This window comes from Balaenoptera acutorostrata, chromosome 8, assembly GCF_949987535.1.
Source record: "Balaenoptera acutorostrata chromosome 8, mBalAcu1.1, whole genome shotgun sequence".
Classification (NCBI taxonomy): Eukaryota; Metazoa; Chordata; class Mammalia; order Artiodactyla; family Balaenopteridae; genus Balaenoptera; species Balaenoptera acutorostrata.
The window spans coordinates 94,078,976-94,099,716 of NC_080071.1; the positions used below are offsets into that span (position 1 = coordinate 94,078,976).

Below are 20,741 nucleotides of genomic sequence, written 5' to 3' on the forward strand. Positions count from 1 at the left end.
GAAGAAGTGCATTCTGGAGGCAGCGCGGCATGCTGGGACCTGTAGTTCGTGTCCCGACCTCGGCTGAGACTGCCTCTCTGGTCCCTTCAGCCTCAGGAGGCAGTCCCGACGCCCCGACCCGAACCACACCGGCCCGAGGACAAGACGCTGCCAGCCTCCCAGGTGTGAGTCTCGGCTGAGACACCTCCGAGCCCCCCGGCCCTGGAAAGAGTAGTGCAGCCAAGGCGACTAACCGGCTTCGCTGGAGCCTAGATCGAGAGCCACGCCCTCTGGGGGGCTGGGACTCTGGCGCGGACTTCCCAACGCTCAAGTGGGATTGGGCCGTTCTGTCATGTGATCAGGGGCTACTCTCCTGGTTGGCTGCAGCCTAGATCGACGGTTACCGGGGCGACGGAGCGGGCGGGCACCGGGGCCGGGTGGTACTGTGGGTCCAGCGGGGCTGGGGGGCCGGGCCGGAAGGGGGAGGCGCGAGGCAGGCGGGACCGCGGCCGGTTCGCGCTCCCTCCGGGGCTGCGCGCCCCCTCGGCTGCGCTCGGCACCGGGGTGCGGACAGCAGATGGGACCTCGGGGTGCCCAAGATGCGGGCGCCGGCCAGGGAGCTCTTCCGGGACGCTGCCTTCCCGGCCTCGGACTCCTCGCTCTTCTCTAGCTTCTCCACGCCGCTGGCCCAGTTCCGGGAGGAAATCACGTGGAGGCGGCCCCAGGTGGGGCAGGGGGGCGCGCGGGTCTCACGGGTCTCGCGCCAGGCGTCCAGGCGCTCCTTCCTGCAGGGGTGCGAGCGTGGCGGCCGGGGTTAGCCGGGGCTGGGTGCACGGCGGTCGGCAGGGTCTGCCGCCGCTGTCCTCCTGCGTGGGCTCCCAGGCCCCCTCACCAGCCCACTCGGGATGTGCTGGACCGGAGTTTACGGCCCCTACCTGCGAGAGCTCCATTCAATAGGAGATTCAAGGCACAGCGAGAGGGGCGTTTTAACAGACGCAAACTCAGCCCCACTTGCGTCTGCTTTGAAGAGCTTCTAGTCTGCATGGCTCTTCTGGCCACAAGCGGTCTCGTTCTGTTTCTCATGCTGTTCTGGAAGGGCCAGGCTGAGCCTACAAAGCAAAGCCGTTTTGCTCTGCACGTTCCTGTCTTGGACCTCGTGCACTTGCACTTTCAGATGTAACTGTTTTAAGGTGGCAGTTTAGAGGGATGCTCTGGCCTAGTGCTATGCTGATATCTTTAGAAATGGTGTATCAGCTGAATAAGACTGTCCCAGGAACAGTCTCTCCCTGAGCGTATGCAGTCTTAGTGGGGACATCTGCGTGCACCAGCCCTGGAAGAAGGCCAGACCTGGCTTTGGCTGTTAAGGTGCTTTCCATGGGCAACACTGAGAGGGCATGTTTGGCATGGAGGTGCCAAGGGCCAAAGAGCCTGATTGGCCATGCCAGTGGAATTTGGGTTAAAAAAAAGTGGGGGCGGATTTTAGGGACAATGGGAGGCCATTAGAATGTTTTTAGTAGAGGAGTGATTCGATTTGATTTATGTTTTAAGAAGCTCACTCTTACTGCCAGGTGTGAAGTGGATTGTTGAGGCAAGAATGCAGGTGGCCATTGCAGTGGTCCTGAAGAAAGATGAAGGAGCTCAGATTAGTGTGACAGCCGTTGGGATGGGGCTTTGGAGTGGATGGATTTGAGAGATATTTTGGAGGGGGGATTGATAGGTCTTAGTGACCGATTGGAAACTAGAGCTGGGTTCATGGTGGTCAGGAAATGGGAAGAGAAACATATTTACATAACGCTCATTATATGCCAGTAAAGGCTAGGTATTGTATGCGCACAGAATTTATGCTCTTGATTTTATTTAGCCCACCGAATAATTCTATAAGGTTGGTACTTGTATCTCCATTTTACAGATCAGGAAACCAATGTTAAGTCAAAACGTTGCCCAAGGTCTCAGAACTAAGAAGTGGCAGAGGTAGGTCTGAGACCCGAGTTTGTCTTAGTGACCGATTGGAAGTAGATGGTGAGGATGAAAGAGGGACCAAGAATGACTTCTAGATTTCTAGCCAGAGCACCTGGGGGGATGATGGTCCCGGTTGATGTGCTGGGGAAACTGGGAGGTGGAGGAGAGCTAGGGGTGGAAATGTAGGCTTGGGTTGTGCTCTCACAGGTTGAAGTGGAGCTAACAGTAGGCAAGTGGATATGAGAGTCGGGAGCTCAGGAAGACCTGGGCTAGATGCTCCACCTGGGAGCTGGGACTGTAACAGATGGCTTACTGTCCAGGGTCTGGAAGGGTATCTCAGGAGAAAGTATGGGCAGAGAAGAAGAGGCGGCTTGGAACCGAGCCTTGAGGAACCGCAGGTGCCTTGACAGGTAGACTTGAGTAGTGGCAGGCAGTGAGGGGAAAGGACAGCCAGAAGCCCTTGGAATCATGGAAGCCAAGAGGGGACTGCTGGGGCCGGGGGCAGCCACTGCTCTGATGCTGCCGAGTGTTGGGAAAGACAAGGACAGAGGATGCCCGTTGGAGGTGACGACACGGAGGTGACATTGATAAAAGCGGTTTTGGGGGCATGGCTGGCTTAGAAGCAACGAGGTGTTGCAAGGAGCCGGAGGGAGGAAGTAGGGGCAGCAGCTCTTTCGAGAAGTCGGTCAGTGACGGGCCTAGAGGGGAAATAGTGCCCAGGGACAGTATCTTAGAGAAGAGGAGACATCCTCTCCCATGCCTTATGCTGGCGGGATCCTGCCTGCAGAGAAGGAAGGAAGCGGGGATGGTGGGAGGGGTCAGATACTGAGGGCAGGAACGGGGTCAGGTCAGGGGGCTTCTGACGGAGCATCAGGTGAGGCCATCCGCTCAGAGGGGCGACGGTGTTTTGAGAAGAGAAGGAGGAAGGAGAAGGGGTAAACTAGTCTGGGGTGTGGAAAATTGAGCCTTTTAGAGAAACAGTATAGAGGACCCACTTGAGACTTGCCTTTATGAATTTAAAGTGAGACCGTTTTCTAGACCAACATTGCACTGTTTTATGAAAGGGGGGGTAGGATTCATCCACAGTTGGGAGTTTTGCCAATTAAGGAAGGTAGACAGAGACAGGGACCCCGGAATCTAAGTCGGATGCGATGATCTGAAGCCAGGAGGGGCTGGCGGATACTGGCTGCAAGAAGCCAGCTGCTTCCCGTCCCCTCTTAGGCAATGTGGATGACCAGAAAAGCTCCTCCCCAGCCCCTGTCACATAGATCCTGTGTTCTTAGTTTTAAAGCTAGCCACAGGCATGAAGTAATTCTGGACGATTTTCTTTATTTCAGGAAATCTGCGCCATGCCCCAGCTGTTTGCAGACCGCGCTCAGGAAGGGCAGGTGAAGCAAGGGCTGCTAGGGGACTGCTGGTTCCTGTGCGCCTGCGCCGCCCTGCAGAAGAGCCAGCACCTCCTGGACCAGGTGTCTGCCACAGTGCACTTCCTCTCCGACCCTTGCTTCCTGTCTGCCCGCGTTGGAAGGAAGCAGGAGGCAGCCAAGCTCTTGCTCTGCGGGGCTCGGCCCTCGGGCCACGGGGGCTCCGAGGCGCAGACGCAGTGACCCCCTCCCGCAGGGGCCAGCAGGGGTGCTTTCTGCCCTGCTCTGCCATCTCCTGAGCCCTGGGTCAGGCAGGCATTTGGAATAAAAAGGCAAACATGCCAGCCCAGGGTAGGAAAGGGTTGGCTGAGAGGTCCTATGCTGCTTTGGAGTAAGCTTCCTAGCCAGTTGCGGTTGCTTTTTTTTTTAACAGGTTTTGAATATAAATTGGCAAAAGGTGATTAAAACTGTTTCCAATGCTAAGCAGGTACCACAGTTATAGAAGGCCTGTCAGACTCCTTCCCCAGGAGCCCTCACGGCCTCGCTAAGTGTCACCGATACAGGCAACAGCGTTGATGGTGGTGACCCCTTTCCGAGCCGCTCGCACGTCCCAGGCCCTGTGCTAAGCCCACCCCAGTTGCTGGCTTTCATTCTCACAGGCCTTGCTGGCTTTGACCCTTTCTTACAAACAAGGGCACTAAAACCATTGTCATGTTCCCAGCTAGTAAGGGACAGAGCCAGGCCCAGACGAGGCCATCTGGGTCCAGAGCCTGTCCTGTCTCTCAGCATTAGGCCAGAATCACAAACCCAGCAATGAAGAGCGGGCCGGGCACTGTCAGAGTTTCTGAGGTCCCAGGCTCCAGCCATAGGTCGCTGTGCCTATGGTGACCTGCCACCAGCCGCTCTGTCGAGAACTGGGTCACTCGGGCCTATAAAAGTCACATTTGTTTTGGATTCAGGTCGCGTGTTGACTGGGGACACTAGGACATAATGGTTGACTTTGACCTCTGGGAGACAGTCGGCTCCTCAGTGTGGCCCTAGCCTCTTTTATTGAAAGGTCTATTAGTCTTCTGCCCAGTGAGCGGGTTTTGCACAAGCACTGCCAGCCAGGCGTCGGGGGAGGTGGAATCCTTTGCGCGACGGGAGGGTACCGTTGAGCACGGTCACGCTCTGCTCGGGATGCTGGGAGCGCGCCGCGTGGTGGCTTCTCTCACCGTCTCCTTTTGCCTCTCCCCACGCGCGGCAGGTCTTTCCTCCGGGACAGCCGAGCTGGCTCGACCAGACGTACCGCGGCTCCTTCACCTGTCGAGTTTGGCAGTTTGGACGCTGGGTGGAGGTGACCACAGATGACCGTCTGCCTTGTCTTGCAGGGAGACTCTGCTTCTCCCGGTGCCAGAGGGAGGATGTGTTCTGGCTTCCCTTACTGGAGAAGGTCTACGCCAAGTACGCACGCTGGGGGCGGAGGGGCCGGGCCAGGCGGGCTGGGGGCCCGGGAAGCACATCTGCTCGCCCTGGGCTGCAGCGTCCTTGTCAGCAGCGAGGGCCTGGTGGCCAGCCCTGGGTGGGGCGACCCGTCCAGAGACAGAAGCTCTGAGACTTGGCCTGTGGTTTGCTCTCCCCTCTGCCCACTCCCTCTTTCCCTGCCCTCATTTCAAAGTCGGGCATGAAGGCCTCGCCTCCAGAAAGAGGGTGTGTGTCTTCCTCTCTCTTTCTTCAAACCCGAGCGAGAGAAATGTCTCCGTCTATCTGTGTCACCACTGGGGACAGGCGGCCTCTGTGCAGGTTGCTGGGAAGGAATGAGGCCGCTGAGGTACCATGCTCGTTTATCGTAGTCCCGAGGCCGAGGGCTTGCTCCCCCGGTGTGCCGATGGCCGTGCTGAAGGGCGCTGGGCCGGTAGGCAGGCCTCCGCGGCGGGAGTGAGCCCTCCACTGCTGCCGCTGGCGGGGCCGAGGGCCTCGATCACGACAGACGCAGGAGTGGGAGCGCACAGCCTCTGTGCCCGCCTCCCGCTGGTGCCCCACAGGGGCAGAGGCAGCAGGGCACCGCGGGGTGCTGTCCCTTATGGCCTTGGAGGCGAGCTTGTGTCTGCACTTGGTGAGGACAGGGTGGGAGGGAAAGAGGGGAGGAAAGAGAGGCGACTGAGGTGGGTAGAAGGCAGACCACAGGGTGCAGGAGAGGGGCAGGGGGCCTGGTGCCGGAGCCTCACGCCCTCCTGGCTGTCTCCCCAGGATCTACGGGTCCTATGAGCACCTGTGGGCGGGACAGGTGGCTGACGCCCTGGTGGACCTCACTGGTGGCCTGGCCGAAAGGTGGAACCTGAAGGACATGGCAGGAACCAGCGGCCAGCAGGACAGGCCGAGGGGCGCGGAACGTAGGACTTGTCGGCAGCTGCTCAGCCTGAAGGACCGCTGTCTGCTGAGCTGCTCGGTGCTCAGCCCCAGAACAGGTAGGGCGGGAGCGGGCGGCGGCACGGCAGGCCTGCGCACCTGGGCCCTCTCGGCCTCCCGTACGGAGCTTTTTACTGTGGTCCTATACGGACTAAGTGGAAAGCAGGACCTTCGGAACTGGTGTCTGGGTGTGTGACCTTCCCTACTGACCGTCCCTCTCTGGAGGGAAGTGTCCCCTTTCCCCTTGACCAGGGCTGACCCCTGTGGGGAGACAGGAGCCTGTATCGGGGTCACTGGGAACCAGGTGGTGACCTGGCAAAATCGACACTCAGGTTTTCACTTCAGTAATATATCTGCTCATTGAAAGAAATCCGTTGAAAGAAAAAAATCACTCAGATTTGACTACTTTGGACTTTTTAGTCCCCTTTCTCAGTTTTTTTTTTTTCCAAAAAGATGTGTACGTTTTGTATTCTATATGATATACCATTCTCTGTGTTGCTGTGTACACTTGGCAACGTCTTATTTTATTAGTGTATCTGCTGTGCTCTTCTTAATCCTTCCCTTGATGTTGGATATTTAAGGCCTTTCCCATTTTATGCTATTATAAATAACATTGCAGTGGACATCTTTATGCACAATTGTTTTCATATTTAGGATTATTTTCATAACGGGATTTTTGTCCGAAGAATAAGAACATCAAAATAAACGGCCACGTGTTTGACCGTTACGCTGCGCGGCACGTGCGTGAGCGTCAGCACAGCCCCGGTCTGGTTCCCCCACCTGCAGACCTCAGGATGGGGGTGGGGAAGCACACTTTGGGGGTGAGGGGGGCCCACAGAGTGCTGTGCTGGGGCGCCGCGCGAGACACGGCCTCAGAGGGTGGCCTGTAGAGCATCAGCTGCCCCCAGGGTGGGGTATGGCTAATTCTAGGCACGTCAGGCTTTGGGGGAACCCCCAGGCAAAGATGGAGAGCAGCTGGAGCCCACCGAAGTGGCAGGGGTCTGGGGACGTGGGCGGGACACCCAGAGTGGCGGCTCCAGTGCCTTTCTAAGCAAAGCCCTTAAAGACATTCCAGGAGTTTCTTCTCCCGTCTGGACCGCCCCTTGCCCCCCCACCGGTCTCTGCTTGGCCCCTCCACTTCTGCGCCTGTCTGTCCCAAGACCTCTGGCCAGGTGGAGGGTCTCCCACGGGCCTCCAGCTCTCCCCACCGGTTTCTGCTCAGACACTACCTGACGCCCCGACACCCTAGCGGGCCTCGCCGAGAGCAGGTTTCGCCAGTTTCTGGCGTCACAGACCCGCCCCTGTCGGTGTTGGGAGCAGCCCTTTCGAGAACCTCCCTCATCATCCTCAGCGAGGACCGCGGCCCAGAGAAGGGAATGACTTGCCAGTCCTGGTGGCAGCCGAGCCAGAGTCTAAACCCAGGTCCTTCACTGTGACTCACGCTGCATAAGGCCACCCCTGAGCCGACTTGTCTGCAGCGGTCAGGAAAGGAGCCCCTGGTGGCCCGCGGGGACCCGGGTGCCTGTGCAGCCGCAGTTGGGTGGGCTGGGGCGTCCCAGGGAAGGAGGCGGACCTGTGCGTCTGCGCGGTTTGGGGACTTGCTGGCTGTTCCTCACCCAGGTACCAGGGCGCTGGGGGAGTTTCACGCTTTCATCATCGCGGATCTGCAAGAGCTCCGGGGTCAGGCTGGTCAGAGCATCCTGCTGCTGCGGATTCAGAACCCCTGGGGCCGGCGGTGCTGGCAGGGGCCCTGGAGAGAGGGGTGAGTGCGGGCCAGGGTGCGCTCTGGGTCATCGTGCCGGTCTTGGGGGGGGAGGGTTGCGGGTCCCAAGGGGCCGCCCAGAGCCGCCTCGACCGTGTGCGCGCCTGGTGTCCGAGGCCGGGCCGTGGTCAGGACAGGGTTTGGTTGCTCTCCTGCTCGTGGGCCACCGTGCTCTGTGCTCGGCCCCAGATGGTCTGTTGAGGCCGGCTTAGTGCTGGGCCCTGTGACCCAGGCGAGCCGGGGCGGTCGGGGCCTGTCCTGAGGGCACCCACGGACTGGTGGATGCCCTGCCGGGCTGCGGGTGACAGAGACCCACGGGACGCCTGCACCCAGACCTCAGCTCAGCTTCGAGACCGGGACCGGGGCCGCTCCCCTTCGCCGGCCCAGGGTCACAGAGCGGGACCAGCACCCCAGCCCGCCCCCGTCATCCACCCAGCCCGGCAAGGGCACCTCCTGCCCTGCTGCCTGGGCACTGCTGTCGCTCTCAGGCGGGAGGCCTCGACTGAAGGGAGGTTCCTTCCAGGGGTGAAGGGTGGAGCCGGGTGGAGCCGGCGGCCCAGTCTGAGCTGCTGTCGCAGCTGCAGGAGGGGGAGTTCTGGGTGGAGGAGGACGAGTTTCTGCGGGAGTTTGACGAGGTCACCATTGGCTTCCCCATCACGGAGGCTGGCCACCTGCAGAGCCTCTACTCAGGTAAGGGAGGCCTGTGCCCCTGGGGAGGCCTCGTGGGGACGCGGTGGCCCGGACGGACTGGCCCCTGAAGTCAGGCACCGCGTCCCACCGCGGGGCGCCTGGGCACCCCTCTTGCCCCTTGGCTTCTCTTCAGAGCGGAGCAACGGTCGCACCTCCCCCTGCCCTGGGGGGACAGGTGGCGGGGTGGGGGCCCCCTGCCAGTGCAGGGGGCGTGAGGGGGACCCTGTCCCTGCGGCTGACGTGGGGGTCCCCGCCCAGGAAGGGCACTGTGCCACACTCAGGAGCTGCCCGGGGCCTGGGTCAAGGGCCAGTCGGCGGGAGGCTGCCGGAACAACAGCGGCTTCCCCAGCAACCCCAAGTTCTGGCTGCGGGTCTGCGAACCCAGCGAGGTATACGTGGCCGTCCTGCAGAGACCGCGGCTGCGCACGGCGGGCCACCCAGGCAGGGACTACCAGGCCGTGGGCCTGCACCTCTGGAAGGTAACCCGCCCGGGCCCAGCACCCCGCTCTGTGGGATGCAGGCACAGGGATGAGGAGGCCTGAGCCCCAGGAGCCCCCGTCGTGCCCCTCGCCCCCCCGGCTGTCGTCCCACAGAGCCCGCTCAGATCTGAGTCCACAGGACTCACCCCTCCCTGGCCCAGGGCACGCCCTTTGGCCAGAGGCCAGCCACACAGAGGCAGCCGCTAGCAGAGCTGGCAGAGGGTTCGGGGGGCTGTGGGGGGCGGCCCGGGGCCTCCCTCAGCCCCCTCCCTGCAAAACGGGCATGGGGTCGTTGTGTTCCCCTGGGTCGTCTGGGGGTCTGAGGGTAGGTCTGTGGCTCCCGATGGAGACCCCTGTCCTGCTCTCCGAGGGGACGGGAGGGTGGCCGACAGGGGACCGCGCTGCCCGTTGGCTTGCCCAGTCGCTTGGTGTTTAACCCTGTATGTGCTGACGGGGTCTGACAGCTCACATCGCACTGTTCCCCGTCCCTGCGCGGCCACGGCCTGCCTGGCGTTCCTTTCCTCCTGCAGAAACTGCTGGCAGGCCGTTTGCCTGGCAGTCCCCAGGTTGCATCAGCCACCTGCCTTTGTGGGCGCGGCCCTGTCTAGATTTGTCTCTTTCCTCCCAGAGCAGGAGGACTTGCAGGCTTCCGTGTGGGACGGAGCCGCTGACCCCAGGGCTGAGGGGAAGGCCCGGGTTCACCGGGGATGGGGGGAGGGACCCGTAGGCCTGGGTGCTTCGAGGGGGGCCCTTCTGTGACGGGTGCACGCGGGCCTCCCCTGCAGGTGGCGAAGCGGCGGGTCAGCCTGCCCAGGGCCCTGTCCGCGCCCCCCGTGGCGGGCACCGCGTGCCACGCGTACGACCGTGAGGTTCACCTGCGCTGTGAGCTCGCCCCGGGCTACTACCTGGCCGTGCCCAGCACCTTCCTGAAGGACGTGCCAGGGCAGTTCCTGCTCCGGGTCTTCTCCAGCGGGAGAGTCTCCCTCAGGTGAGGGCGGCGGGCGGGCCAGGGACTGGGGCAGGGCCGCGTGCGTTCGCGCCACGGCCGCCTCCTGTGCTTGTCTCCCCGGCAGCGCCATCCAGCCGGCAGCCCAGAGCGCTGCCCCCAGGGAGGCCCTGCCCGTGGGCGAGTGGGAGACCGTGAGGCTGCGGGGCTCCTGGAGAGTCGGCCGGACGGCGGGGGGCAGCCGGAACTTTGCCTCCTACCCCACCAACCCCCGCTTCCCCCTCTCGGTGCCGGAGGGCGCGGGCCCCCGCTGCGTCCGCATCACCCTGCGCCAGCACAGCCGTGACCACGAGGGCCTCCCCATCGGCTTCCACGTCTTCCAGGCAGGCGCCCCTGCTCCCGGGCGTCCGGGTGGGGTGAGCCGGGGTCGGGGCGAGAGGCCCCCCGGGGTCTGTCCGCGTCATCCAGTCACACGCAAGACTCATTTCTAGGTTTCCTAAAGTCCGTAGCTCACTGGGGGTCACAGCTCAGCTCAGGCAGCCCCTCGTCCCCTCGCCCGGGCTCAGAACAACTGGACACTTGTGTCCTGAGCCGCCCGCAGCACTGCACCTCCAGCCAGGATGCCCGAGAGGGCGCAGCGGACGCCGTTGTCCAGCAGGAGCCGCCCTGAAGCCGCATGAATCCTCCCCGCCCCAAACCCCGTGCCTGAGGCTGGGACCAGCGAGGGCCTGGGCTCGTGGGGACCAGCAGGAAAGGGAGGGAGGGGGGCCCACACCCGCTGAGACGCGATGGACGGTCGCGCCACCGAGCGAGGGTCTTCAGATCAGAAAGAAAAGACAGAGCTGGGGGTGAGGAGCTGAGAGCGAGGCCGAGGGGCGGGGCCGAGTCCCAGGCAGTAGGAGGGTGGGGTGGCCTTCGGGAACTCGGGAAAGTGTGCCGGTTGTCCCCGCAGAGGAGAGGCTGTCCCCCGGGGTCATGGGGTCCTGGAGCTCTGCCCACGGGTGGCCGGAGACTGTGGAGGCCAGGCGAGGGCCAGGGGCTCACAAACGCCGCCCCGAGCGCCTTCCCCGGCCTCAGTCTGCCCTTCCCCTCCCGGCTCGTGAGCAGGGTGCACCTAGCGGACCTGTAGCTGGAGGAAGCGGGGAGGTGAAGTGCCAGAGGTCAGAGGTCGCGAACCCAGATCCCGTGGTGGCGGTGTGGCCCCCCTGCTCCTTCTGGGGGCCCCGCTTCAAGATGGGCCTGGGCAGCGGCAGGTGCCCGAGGAGGGCATGGGCTGGAGGATGGCCCGGAGCCGTGCCATCAGGGGCCCGTCGTGGGGCCGGGCACGCTTAGCCTGCGGTACCGACGACGTGGGGGAGGGCAGGGTCGGCTCCTCTCTGAGAAGGTTCTGCGCCCTCAGGATCCCAGCGGCTGAGGACGCGCTCTGGAGCCTCGCTCCACCGCAGGCCACCCCCGGGGCACCCCCCTGGCGCTTCGAGAAAAGTGCCGGGGCCGGGGCCAAAGAGATGAGTCCCAGGGCAGGGCCTTGCGCAGTGGGGGCCTCCTGGTGCCCTGGGTCTTAATTCCCCCACCTAGCTCCTCCCAGCGGCCACCCGGAAGGCTGGGCTGTGCCCTGGTCTCTTCCCCTGAGAGCCCCAGGCAGAGCTTCTCGGGGCCCAGAAGCTGGGGCTGCAGTGACAGCCCCTGGAGGACGTGAGGGCGGGTCTTCTGCTGGTCCCCAGGCTGGGGCCCTCGGGTGGTGGGGCCCCGGTGAGTGGCGAGTCCAGCTTTGGGGGCCTGGCACGTGTGACGGGGTCCAAGCAGACTGCACCGGGCTGCTCCCAACCCAGGCCAGTGCTGCCGGGAAGGGAGCGAGGCCAAGGCTGAGACAGGGGACTTGCCTTCGCCGTCCTGGCGGGCACAGCCGATTTGGTCCGCCCACGGGCAGGCCGCCCGGTCTGAGCCCGGGCCTCCCCCAGGTCCCGGCGGACGGCGGGGGCCGGGATGCGCCCTCCTTGCTGCTCCAGGAGCCTCTGCTGAGCTGCGTACCGCACTGCTACGCCCAGGAGGTCAGCCGGCTCTGCCACCTGTCCCAGGGGACCTATTGGATCGTGCCCTCCACCTACCTGCCGGACACAGAGGGGGCCTTCACAGTGACCGTGGAGACCAGAATAGACAGGTGGGGCGCCGGGGCCGTGTGTGTGTGCGTGCGTGTGTCGGTCGGGGGGCCGTGGTCCTCAGCATCTTAGCGCCCCTGGTTCTCTCCCGCCTGCCCCACACATCCCAGCTCTCACTGTCCTGGCAGAGCCCAGAGGCCTGTGGGAGGAGAGTGCGCCGTCTAGAGAGCAGGCGGGCCTGGAGCGTGGCTGCCTTTCCAAGTGCGCGGGGAGGGACCCAGCGGGGTGACCGCGGCGTCTTCTCCCACAGGCGCTCCATTCACAGCCAGGAGATGCTGGGGCAGCTCCTCAAGGAGGTACGTATGGGGCCCGGGAGGGCCCAGCTCACTCTGCTTTGGGACCTCCTCGTGCCCTGGGTCTTAATTCCCCCACCTAGCTCCTCCCAGCGGCCACCCTGAAGGCTGGGCTGTGCCCTGGGACACGAGGTGCCCTGGTCTCTTCCCCTGAGAGCCCCAGGCAGAGCTTCTCGGGGCCCAGAAGCTGGGGCTGCAGTGACAGCCCCTGGAGGACGTGAGGGCGGGCCTTCACCCCGCCAACCGGGGCAGTGCCGCCAGCCCTCGCCATCTCCTCCCGCAGGCCTCCTTCGTGGCAGTGATGAAAGCCTAACCGGGTGACCCTGCGTGTCGGCTCCGGTGACCGGGGGTCTGAGGGGCTCCCAGTGGCCCACACGCCAGTGCCGCGGCGGCCAAGCCTGAGCGGGTCCTGGCAAAGAGCCCCCATCCCGGCAGGTGCTGCAGGAAGGGCAAGAAAAACTCAGGGTGGGCACCTTCGTTCCACGCCGCTGAGCTGACAGAGCCTCCCTGAAATCCTCCACGCCCTGTCTCCTTGGCCCCGGAGAGAGGCCTTACAGCGCATCGGGACAGATCTTGTTTAAAACTATTTATTAGAAACGTTTTTAGGATGTAACTTTATAAATAAACATGAGCACTGAGCAGCTTCCAGCTGGGTCCTGGTTCAGGTAGCCAGCGGCTTCATTGGCTGTCACTGGGGGAGCAGGTGAGGGGCTCCCGCCCGGCTGCTGAGATACGGGGGGGTGACCAGGTGGCCCGAGAGGGGCAGGGCTGGTGTAGGGAAGGAGGAGGTGGGTAGTGAGAAGAGAAAATTGGAGGGGCGGCACACAGCAGTCCGCGAGTGGCCGAAGCAGCACAGTGCCATCGACTCCCCATCCACACTGGGCCCCCCGCCTGGCTGCCTTCTAGTCATCTGGTCTACCAGCCGACGGGCTCTGGTGTGAATGCTGCCGCCAGTGCCCAGCGGCCTCCTGCTTCCTTCTAGGAGGTGCGGGATGAGGTCCTCTGCTCTTGACTTGGGAGGGGGTAGCCCGCAGGCCTCCGACCCCGGAACCCCTCAACCCCTAACCATTTCTGGTGCCCCAATCTTGGCCTGGTTGTCTCCTGCCCCATCTTGCTCCTCTGACTTCAACACCGTGTCGTCACCGTGATCGGGGCGTCTAGCCAGTTGGGTCTCTTTGTCCTGTATTACAACATAGTTTCTTGGAAAAAACGACCAGTGCCTATTCCATTCCGCGAAAACGTGGGCTGTTCCTCATCTTCCTGACTTGCTCCGTCCCGGAGCACTGCCGTGCCTGACGCTGCCCTCGGGGAGCAGGAGTTGTCCTGGGAAACCCGAGTTCTGAGTCAAATGGAGCTAGGGTGGGGCCACCACCCCCGATGGGACCACCCCTGCGTCTTCGGGGACTCAAGGGGGGGTCCCAGTCTCCACCCTCCCCCGAGGTACCGTTTGTGATTCGTTGTCTGGGGCGGGTGATGGTTTCAGTCTCGCCCTTGGCCTTCCTGACGGGCGCCTCTGACCCCAGAGAGGGTGTTGGTGATTTGCACGTGTGAATCCCAGTTACATGCTTGGAAACCAGGAAGTGACGCCAGCGCCCGCTGGGAGCCGGTCCTGGCACGATTCCACTGTCAACGCCTCCTGTGTCCCACCCTGGAGGGCCCGTGAGGATGCACCAGAGGCCAGTGTCAGCTCAGGACCTGAATGCCCAGTGGTTCTCGAATGTGTGGACGTCCCCTCCCGCGTCCTGAGCACGGCCAAGGAGGAGAGGGCCTAAGGGCCAGGGGGGCGGGGGCGTCTGGGGGAGTCTGCTGTGCTCACCTGCTGTTGGGGGCGGGTCCTTCCTCTTGGAGCCCGGCCGCCTCTGCAGTCAGTGGGCCCAGGCCTGGCCCTCTCTGCCCTGCAGCTGGAGCTTCTTCATGAGTGACCAGAGGCGGCCTCACACCTGGCCCCCAGCCACCTGCCCTGTCACCCTGCTGTCCGTGTATCTCAAACCCCCGGACGGGACGAGACCACCACCTGTGCCACCAGAGGCAGTCCCCCGTCGCCAGGCGCAGTGGGTGATCCAGCTCCAAACCCCGGGGTATCAACTCTTCTTGGACCTCGGAGGCCGACACGAAAACAAGTTTGGGGTGCAGGATGTTTATAAGGGAAGGAGGGGAGGTCTGACACGTGCATCCAGAGTCCCACATGGGGCTTAAATGCAGGGTGTTTACACCCCACCCGGCTCAGTCTCCCCGGCAGGTTACCCCTTGGGTGTTCTTAGAAGAGGTAGCAGAGCTTCATGTGAGGACACAGAAGGCGGCTCTCGCAAGCCAGGACGGGGGCCTCCGCCAGGAACCAAATTGGCCAGTGCCTTGACCTTGGACTTCCAGCTTCCAGAATTGGGAGAAATCAATGTCTGTGGTTAAGCCTCTGAGCCTGCGGTGTTTTGTCCCGGCAGCGACTGAGACAAGCTGCTCCTGATTCTTGAGCCGCGGCCGCAGGCTTCCCTGGAGTGGACTTTCTCTCTAAGTCTCCACAGGGTGCGTGTGCTCTCTGCAGCTGCCACTGCCTTGGAGAGCCCTGTCCCGAGATCGGCTGTGGCGGGGGGGAGGGGTGCCTCCAGACCCACACGTCCCTGCCCAGCCTCAAAGCCCTTCTGCAGTCAGCCAGCTCACCCGATGGCCCCGCCTGGACGACCAGTGTCACTGCCAGCCAGCTGTGTGCCGGACACCTCTCCCTCGGGCCAGCCTGGGGCTCCCTGCTCCACCAGGGCGGTCTGGGGAGGCCTCCGGGGGGCGCACTCGAGCTGGGCCGCCGCGTCTCAACTCTTGTCATCCACTGATCCCCTTCCCTTCCCTACTTGCTTCCCTTGGAGGCACTCACTTCATTTACATGAAAGTAGAGAAAGTCAGTGCACTGTCTCACCCCGTGAGGGTTCAGACAGGGGCCCTGCGGAGCGCCACCCTTCCAAAGGGGCCTGAAAAGTAAAATGCTGCCAACTGCCCCAACACCATCGGCCTCCCACCCTGGGCAAGGCGCCAGGACTCCCAGAACCCCAGAAGGCAGGGGTGGGCCTTCCCGGGGCAGAGGGCGGGACGCTGCCGGCTTCTCCCCAGGAGCCCGTGAGGTGACTCACGGTTCCCCTCGGCCAGACACCCTCGCTGTGCCCGTCTGGGGAGAGTCCTGGTCCCTCGCTGGCCGAGGGCCCCGTCTGGGTCCCACGGCGGGGTCGCTTGAAGGCCAGGACCGCGGCCGCTGCAGACGGGAAGGCGCCCACCACCTGGGCTGCTAGGCCACAGCTGGCGCAGCGGGCGCTGGCCTCGTTTACTGAGCCAGAGGAAGCAGAGTCTGGGCACTGAGAGGCAGGGCGCCGTCGGGGGTGGCCTCCGTGCCCCAAGCCCCAGGCCCCCTCCTGCCATCAGCCCCAGCCTTGCGCCAGCTGTTACATCATCCCTTCACAGTGGCCACCCGCCGGCTGAGCTGAAGGGCGCCCTTCCCCAGGCCAGCCTCAGGAGCCAGGAAGGCCCGGTTCCACTCCACGCGGTCACCTCCTAGCTGAGCCACCGCCAGCGCAGCTTGTGTTCTCTGGGCTCCAGTGTCCTTGCTGTCCAGGCTCTGGCCACACTGACAGGGTGTCCCATGTCCGCTCTCTGGCCCTATGGTTTGCCCTGGAGTCCTGGGTCTGGATGCGTCTGCTTGGGTGGGGTCCGGCTCAGCCCAGGTCTGCCGACGAGGGGCGTGAAGGAAGGGGACCTGCTCCCCGAGGTCTTGCAGAGTCTGAGCCCGTCCAGCTGCGGTGGCCGTGCCCCCTCCCGCCCGTGGTGGAACTCCTGATGCGTTAGAAACCTCGGGCCTTGCTTAATATCATGTCTGATGCTGGCCCCAGGCCCAGTGCAGCATCCCCCGGGTTGAGGGGGACTGCAGAAGGCAGGGCCCCCGCAGGCTCTGGGAGGGCCTGGGGCCCCAGGGGCGCCCACTGCTGCCTCAACCCTCCACTGTATTGACTGACACAGACTGGGACCCTACTCTGGGCCCACCTGGGCTCCACGGAACCCACACCGAGCTGAGTGCCCGGGGCTGTGTCCAGGGCCAGGCGCTGCCTGGGGTCCCTGTTCTGTGGACATGCCACTGGGTAAAGACCACCTCCCTCCTATATGCCGTGGCCCTGGCTGACCCAGATGGGCGGGCCAGGGGGTGTGCAGGTGAGGATGCCTCCTTTCCCGGGCTTTCCCTGCGGACTTTGCCCTGAACCACCTGCTTGAGTTTTGTGGTTATCACTTCCTGCTCCAGGCATAGCAGGCAGTGCCTCGTCAGTGGGAACCGAGCCCTTCTCAGTCCTGATCCTGGATCTTCTCTCTCGCCGTCCTCCCTCCCTCCCTAGGCCTGGTCAGCCTTGGGGGCGGCAGAGCTTCTGGGGTGAGTATCGAGATCCTGGTGCCCTGAGAGCAGATTGTCAGGGAGGGGGCCCGGCGGGGCAGGGCTTCCTGAGCAGGAGGCAGGATGGGGCCAGAGTGAGCTGGACAGGCCCAGCCAGGCCAGGGCCAAGGCTCTCAGATGCTCCAGGCCCTTTTCTCTCCGTCTCTACCTCTCTGTCTCTGTCTCTGTCTCTCTCCATTCATAAGTATGCCTTGCGCAGTGTCCCATGTATGCCTCTTTTAGTTTTACTGAATTTTTTTTTCTTCCCTGATGTTTAACAGATTTAACCTAGCTTTTACTGCCGTTTGAAGTGAAGGGAAAAGTCACTTTGCTCCTGGGGACACAGCACGTGGCCTTGGGCATGGTGCTCCGTCAGAGGAAGAGTCTTCTCTAGTTGAGAGGACGAGCTTTGCGGGCAGGCTGGGCTCGCCAGTCCCAGGAGTGCGCAGCTCTGCCGCTCCGGGGCCCTATCCGTCTCCAGGGTTCTAGCTGCAGCCCGGGGGTGGTCCAGTCTGTGCAGCGACCTTCAGGCCATTCCTCTCTGGTTGCTGGCGAGTACAGGCTGCGTCTGCCCAGCCTGCACAGCCCCGAGTATGGCCTGGAAGCCTGCTCACTCAGGGTCCCTGGGACCAGTGGCCGTGGAGGTTTAGTCAGGGCCCTCTTGTGCACGATTTCCTAAGCCTCCTGCCTCCCACCCCGCTGCCCCGCCCCCCCCACCCCCCCACCCACCCTGCCACAGGGCCAGGGCCTGTCCTCAGCTGCCTGGGACTGCTGGTCCCTTCACAAATCACCCAGGAGGTGAGGCTGCAGGGTGAGGAGCCAGCACTGGCTTGGGCTGGGCTGGGGCTGCCCCGTCCGGGGCCAGGCCAGGTCCCCTGCAGGTTCCGGGGCCTGGGCAGACGTGTGCATGTCTCTGTGGGCTCCCCCCTCATCCCCCAAGCCCCATGGACGGGACCTGCCGGCATCTGCGATCCCTGTCCACCACCTTGCTCCCCTGGTCCCTTCACGCTGAAGCCCCTCTGTGAGCACGTGCAGCTTCAGGCATGCAGGGTCCTCAGGTTGGACTGTCTGCACACAGGTCACCCAGAGTCATGACAATGAGGTGATAGATGACGCATGAAAGTTATTTATTTTCAGAAAGTCTTTAAGATTAGCCTTATTTCATCCTCAAATGTTTGATGGAATTCACCAGTGACATCATCTGGGTCAGGAGTTTCCTTTGAGGAAAGGTTTTTAATTATAAATTCAACAACTTTAATAGATACAGGTTATTCAAATTTTATATTTCTTGTACAAATTTTGGCAACTTATGACTTTCAAGGAATTTGTGAATTTCAACTGAGCTGTCAAATGTCTCTGCATAAAGTTATTAATAATGTTCCTTTATTATTCTTCTAATGTCTGTAGGATCTAAGTGATGTGTCCTCCTTCATTCTTGATATTAGTAATTTATGGATTTTTTTTAATTTAATTTAATTTAATTTTATTTTTACAGCAGGTTCTTATTAGTCATCCATTTTATACCCATAGTGTATACATGTCAATCCCAATCTCCCAATTCATCCCACCACCACCCCCCCGCCATTTCCCCCCTTGGTGTCCATAACGTTTGTTCTCTGCATCTGTGTCTCCATTTCTGCCCTGCAAACCGGTTCATCTGTACTATTTTTCTAGGTTCCACATATATGCGTTAATATATGATATTTGCTTTTCTCTTTCTGACTTACTTCACTCTGTATGACAGTCTCTAGATGCATCCACGTCTCAACAAATGACCCAATTTCGTTCCTTTTTTATGGCTGAGTAGTATTCCATTGTATATATGTACCACTTCTTCTTTTTTTTTTTTTTTTTTAATTTTTTATTTTATTTTATTTTTATTTATGGCTGTGTTGGGTCTTCATTTCTGTGCGAGGGCTTTCTCCAGTTGCGGCAAGTGGGGGCCACTCTTCATCGCGGTGCGTGGGCCTCTCACTATCGCGGCCCCTCCCATTGCAGAGCACAGGCTCCAGACGCGCAGGCTCAGCAATTGTGGCTCACGGGCTTAGTCGCTCCGTGGCATGTGGGATCTTCCCAGACCAGGGCTCGAACCCGTGTCTCCTGCATTGGCAGGCAGATTCTCAACCACTGCGCCACCAGGGAAGCCCCACTTCTTCTTTATCCATTCATCTGTCGATGGGCATTTAGGTTGCTTCCATGACCTGGCTATTGTAAATAGTGCTGCAATGAACATTGGGGTGTATGTGTCTTTTTGAATTATGGTTTTCTCTGGGTATATGCCCAATAGTGGGATTGCTGGATCATATGGTAATTCTATTTTTAGTTTTTTAAGGAACTCCATACTGTTCTCCATAGTGGCTGTATCAATTTATATTCCCACCAACAGTGCAAGAGGGTTCCCTTTTCTCCACACCCTCTCCAGCATTTGTTGTTTGTAGATTTTCTGATGATGCCCATTCTAACTGGTGTGAGGTGATACCTCATTGTAGTTTTGATTTGCATTTCCCTAATAATTAGTGATGTTGAGCAGCTTTTCATGTGCTTCTTGGCCATCTGTATGTCTTCTTTGGAGAAATGTCTGTTTAGGTCTTCTGCCCATTTTTGGATTGGGTTGTTTTTTTTTTTAATATTGAGCTGCATGAGCTGTTTATATATTTTGGAGATTAATCCTTTGTCTGTTGATTCGTTTGCAAATATTTTCTCCCACTCTGAGGGTTGTCTTTTCGTCTTGTTTATGGTTTCCTTTGCTGTGCAAAAGCTTTTAAGTTTCATTAGGTCCCATTTGTTTATTTTTGGTTTTATTTCCATTACTCTAGGAGGTGAATCAAAAAATATCTTGCTGTGATTTATGTCAAAGAGTGTTCTTCCTATGTTTTCCTCTAAGAGTTTTATAGTGTCCGGTCTTACATTTAGGTCTCTAATCCATTTTGAGTTTATTTTTGTGTATGGTGTTAGGGAGTGTTCTAATTTCATTCTTTTACATGTAGCTGTCCAGTTTTCCCAGCACCACTTATTGAAGAGACTGTCTTTTCTCCATTTTATATCCTTGCCTCCTTTGTCATAGATTAGCTGACCATAGGTGCGTGGGTTTATCTCTGGGCTTTCTATCTTGTTCCATTGATCTATATTTCTGTTTTTGTGCCAGTACCATATTGTCTCGATTACTGTAGCTTTGTAGTATAGTTTGAAGTCAGGGAGTCTGATTCCTCCAGCTCCGCTTTTTTCCCTCAAGACTGCTTTGGCTATTCGGGGTCTTTTGTGTCTCCATACAAATTTTAAGATTTTTTGTTCTAGTTCTGTAAAAAATGCCATTGGTAATTTGATAGGGATTGCATTGAATCTGTAGATTGCTTTGGGTAGTATAGTCATTTTCATAATATTGATTCTTCCAATCCAAGAATATGGTATAACTCTCCATCTGTTGGTATCATCTTTAATTTCTTTCATCAGTGTCTTAAGTTTTCTGGATACAGGTCTTTTGTCTCCCTAGGTAGATTTATTCCTAGGTATTTTCTTCTTTTTTTTGCAATGGTAAATGGGAGTGTTTCCTTAATTTCTCTTTCAGATTTTTCATCATTAGTATATAGGAATGCAAGAGATTTCTGTGCATTAATTTTGTATCCTGCAACTTTACCAAATTCATTGATTAGCTCTAGTAGTTTTCTGGTGGCATCTTTAGGATTCTCTATGTATAGTATCATGTCATCTGCAAACAGTGACAGTTTTACTTCTTCTTTTCCAATTTGTATTCCTTTTATTTCTTTTTCTTCTCTGATTCCCGTGGCTAGGACTTCCAAAACTATGTTGAATAATAGTGGTGAGAGTGGACATCCTTGTCTTGTTCCTGATCTTAGAGGAAATGCTTTCGGTTTTTCACCATTGAGAATGATGTTTGCTGTGGGTTTGTCGTATATGGCCTTTATTATGTTGAGGTAGGTTCCCTCTATGCCCACTTTCTGGAGAGTTTTTATCATAAATGGGTGTTGAATTTTGTCAAAAGCTTTTTCTGCATCTATTGAGATGATCATATGGATTTTCTTCTTCAGTTTGTTAATATGGTGTATCACATTGATTGATTTGCGTATATTGAAGAATCCTTGCATCCCTGGGATAAATCCCACTTGATCTTGGTGCATGATCCTTTTCATGTGTTGTTGGATTCAGTTTGCTAGTATTTTGTTGAGGATTTTTGCATCTATATTCATCAGTGATATTGGTCTGTAGTTTTCTTTTTTTGTAGTATCTTTGGTTTTGGTATCAGGGTGATGGTGGCCTCATAGAATGAGTTTGGGAGTGTTCCTTCCTCTGCAATTTTTTGGAAGAGTTTGA

General features: G+C 59.2%; 1 protein-coding gene across 4 annotated transcripts; it reads left to right on the forward strand.

Moving 5' to 3' along the window:
* Window positions 1-412: 412 nt before the first annotated feature.
* CAPN10 (calpain 10) lies at window positions 413-12,662 on the forward strand. Of its 4 annotated transcripts, none has more exons than XM_057551777.1 (12): window positions 413-704; window positions 3,276-3,407; window positions 4,549-4,745; window positions 5,532-5,749; window positions 7,311-7,452; window positions 7,976-8,142; window positions 8,401-8,621; window positions 9,407-9,609; window positions 9,695-9,983; window positions 11,526-11,725; window positions 11,974-12,019; window positions 12,300-12,662. In XM_057551777.1, the coding sequence occupies exons 1-12, from the start codon at window positions 579-581 to the stop codon at window positions 12,327-12,329; spliced, it is 1,971 nt and encodes a 656-aa protein (XP_057407760.1). In that variant the 5' UTR covers window positions 413-578; the 3' UTR covers window positions 12,330-12,662. The 4 variants fall into 4 exon arrangements, 3 of the variants coding, with proteins under 3 accessions (XP_057407760.1, XP_057407761.1, XP_057407762.1); XM_057551778.1 differs by having other exon boundaries at window positions 9,695-9,950; XM_057551779.1 differs by lacking the exon at window positions 12,300-12,662 and having other exon boundaries at window positions 11,852-11,988.
* Window positions 12,663-20,741: the final 8,079 nt, after the last annotated feature.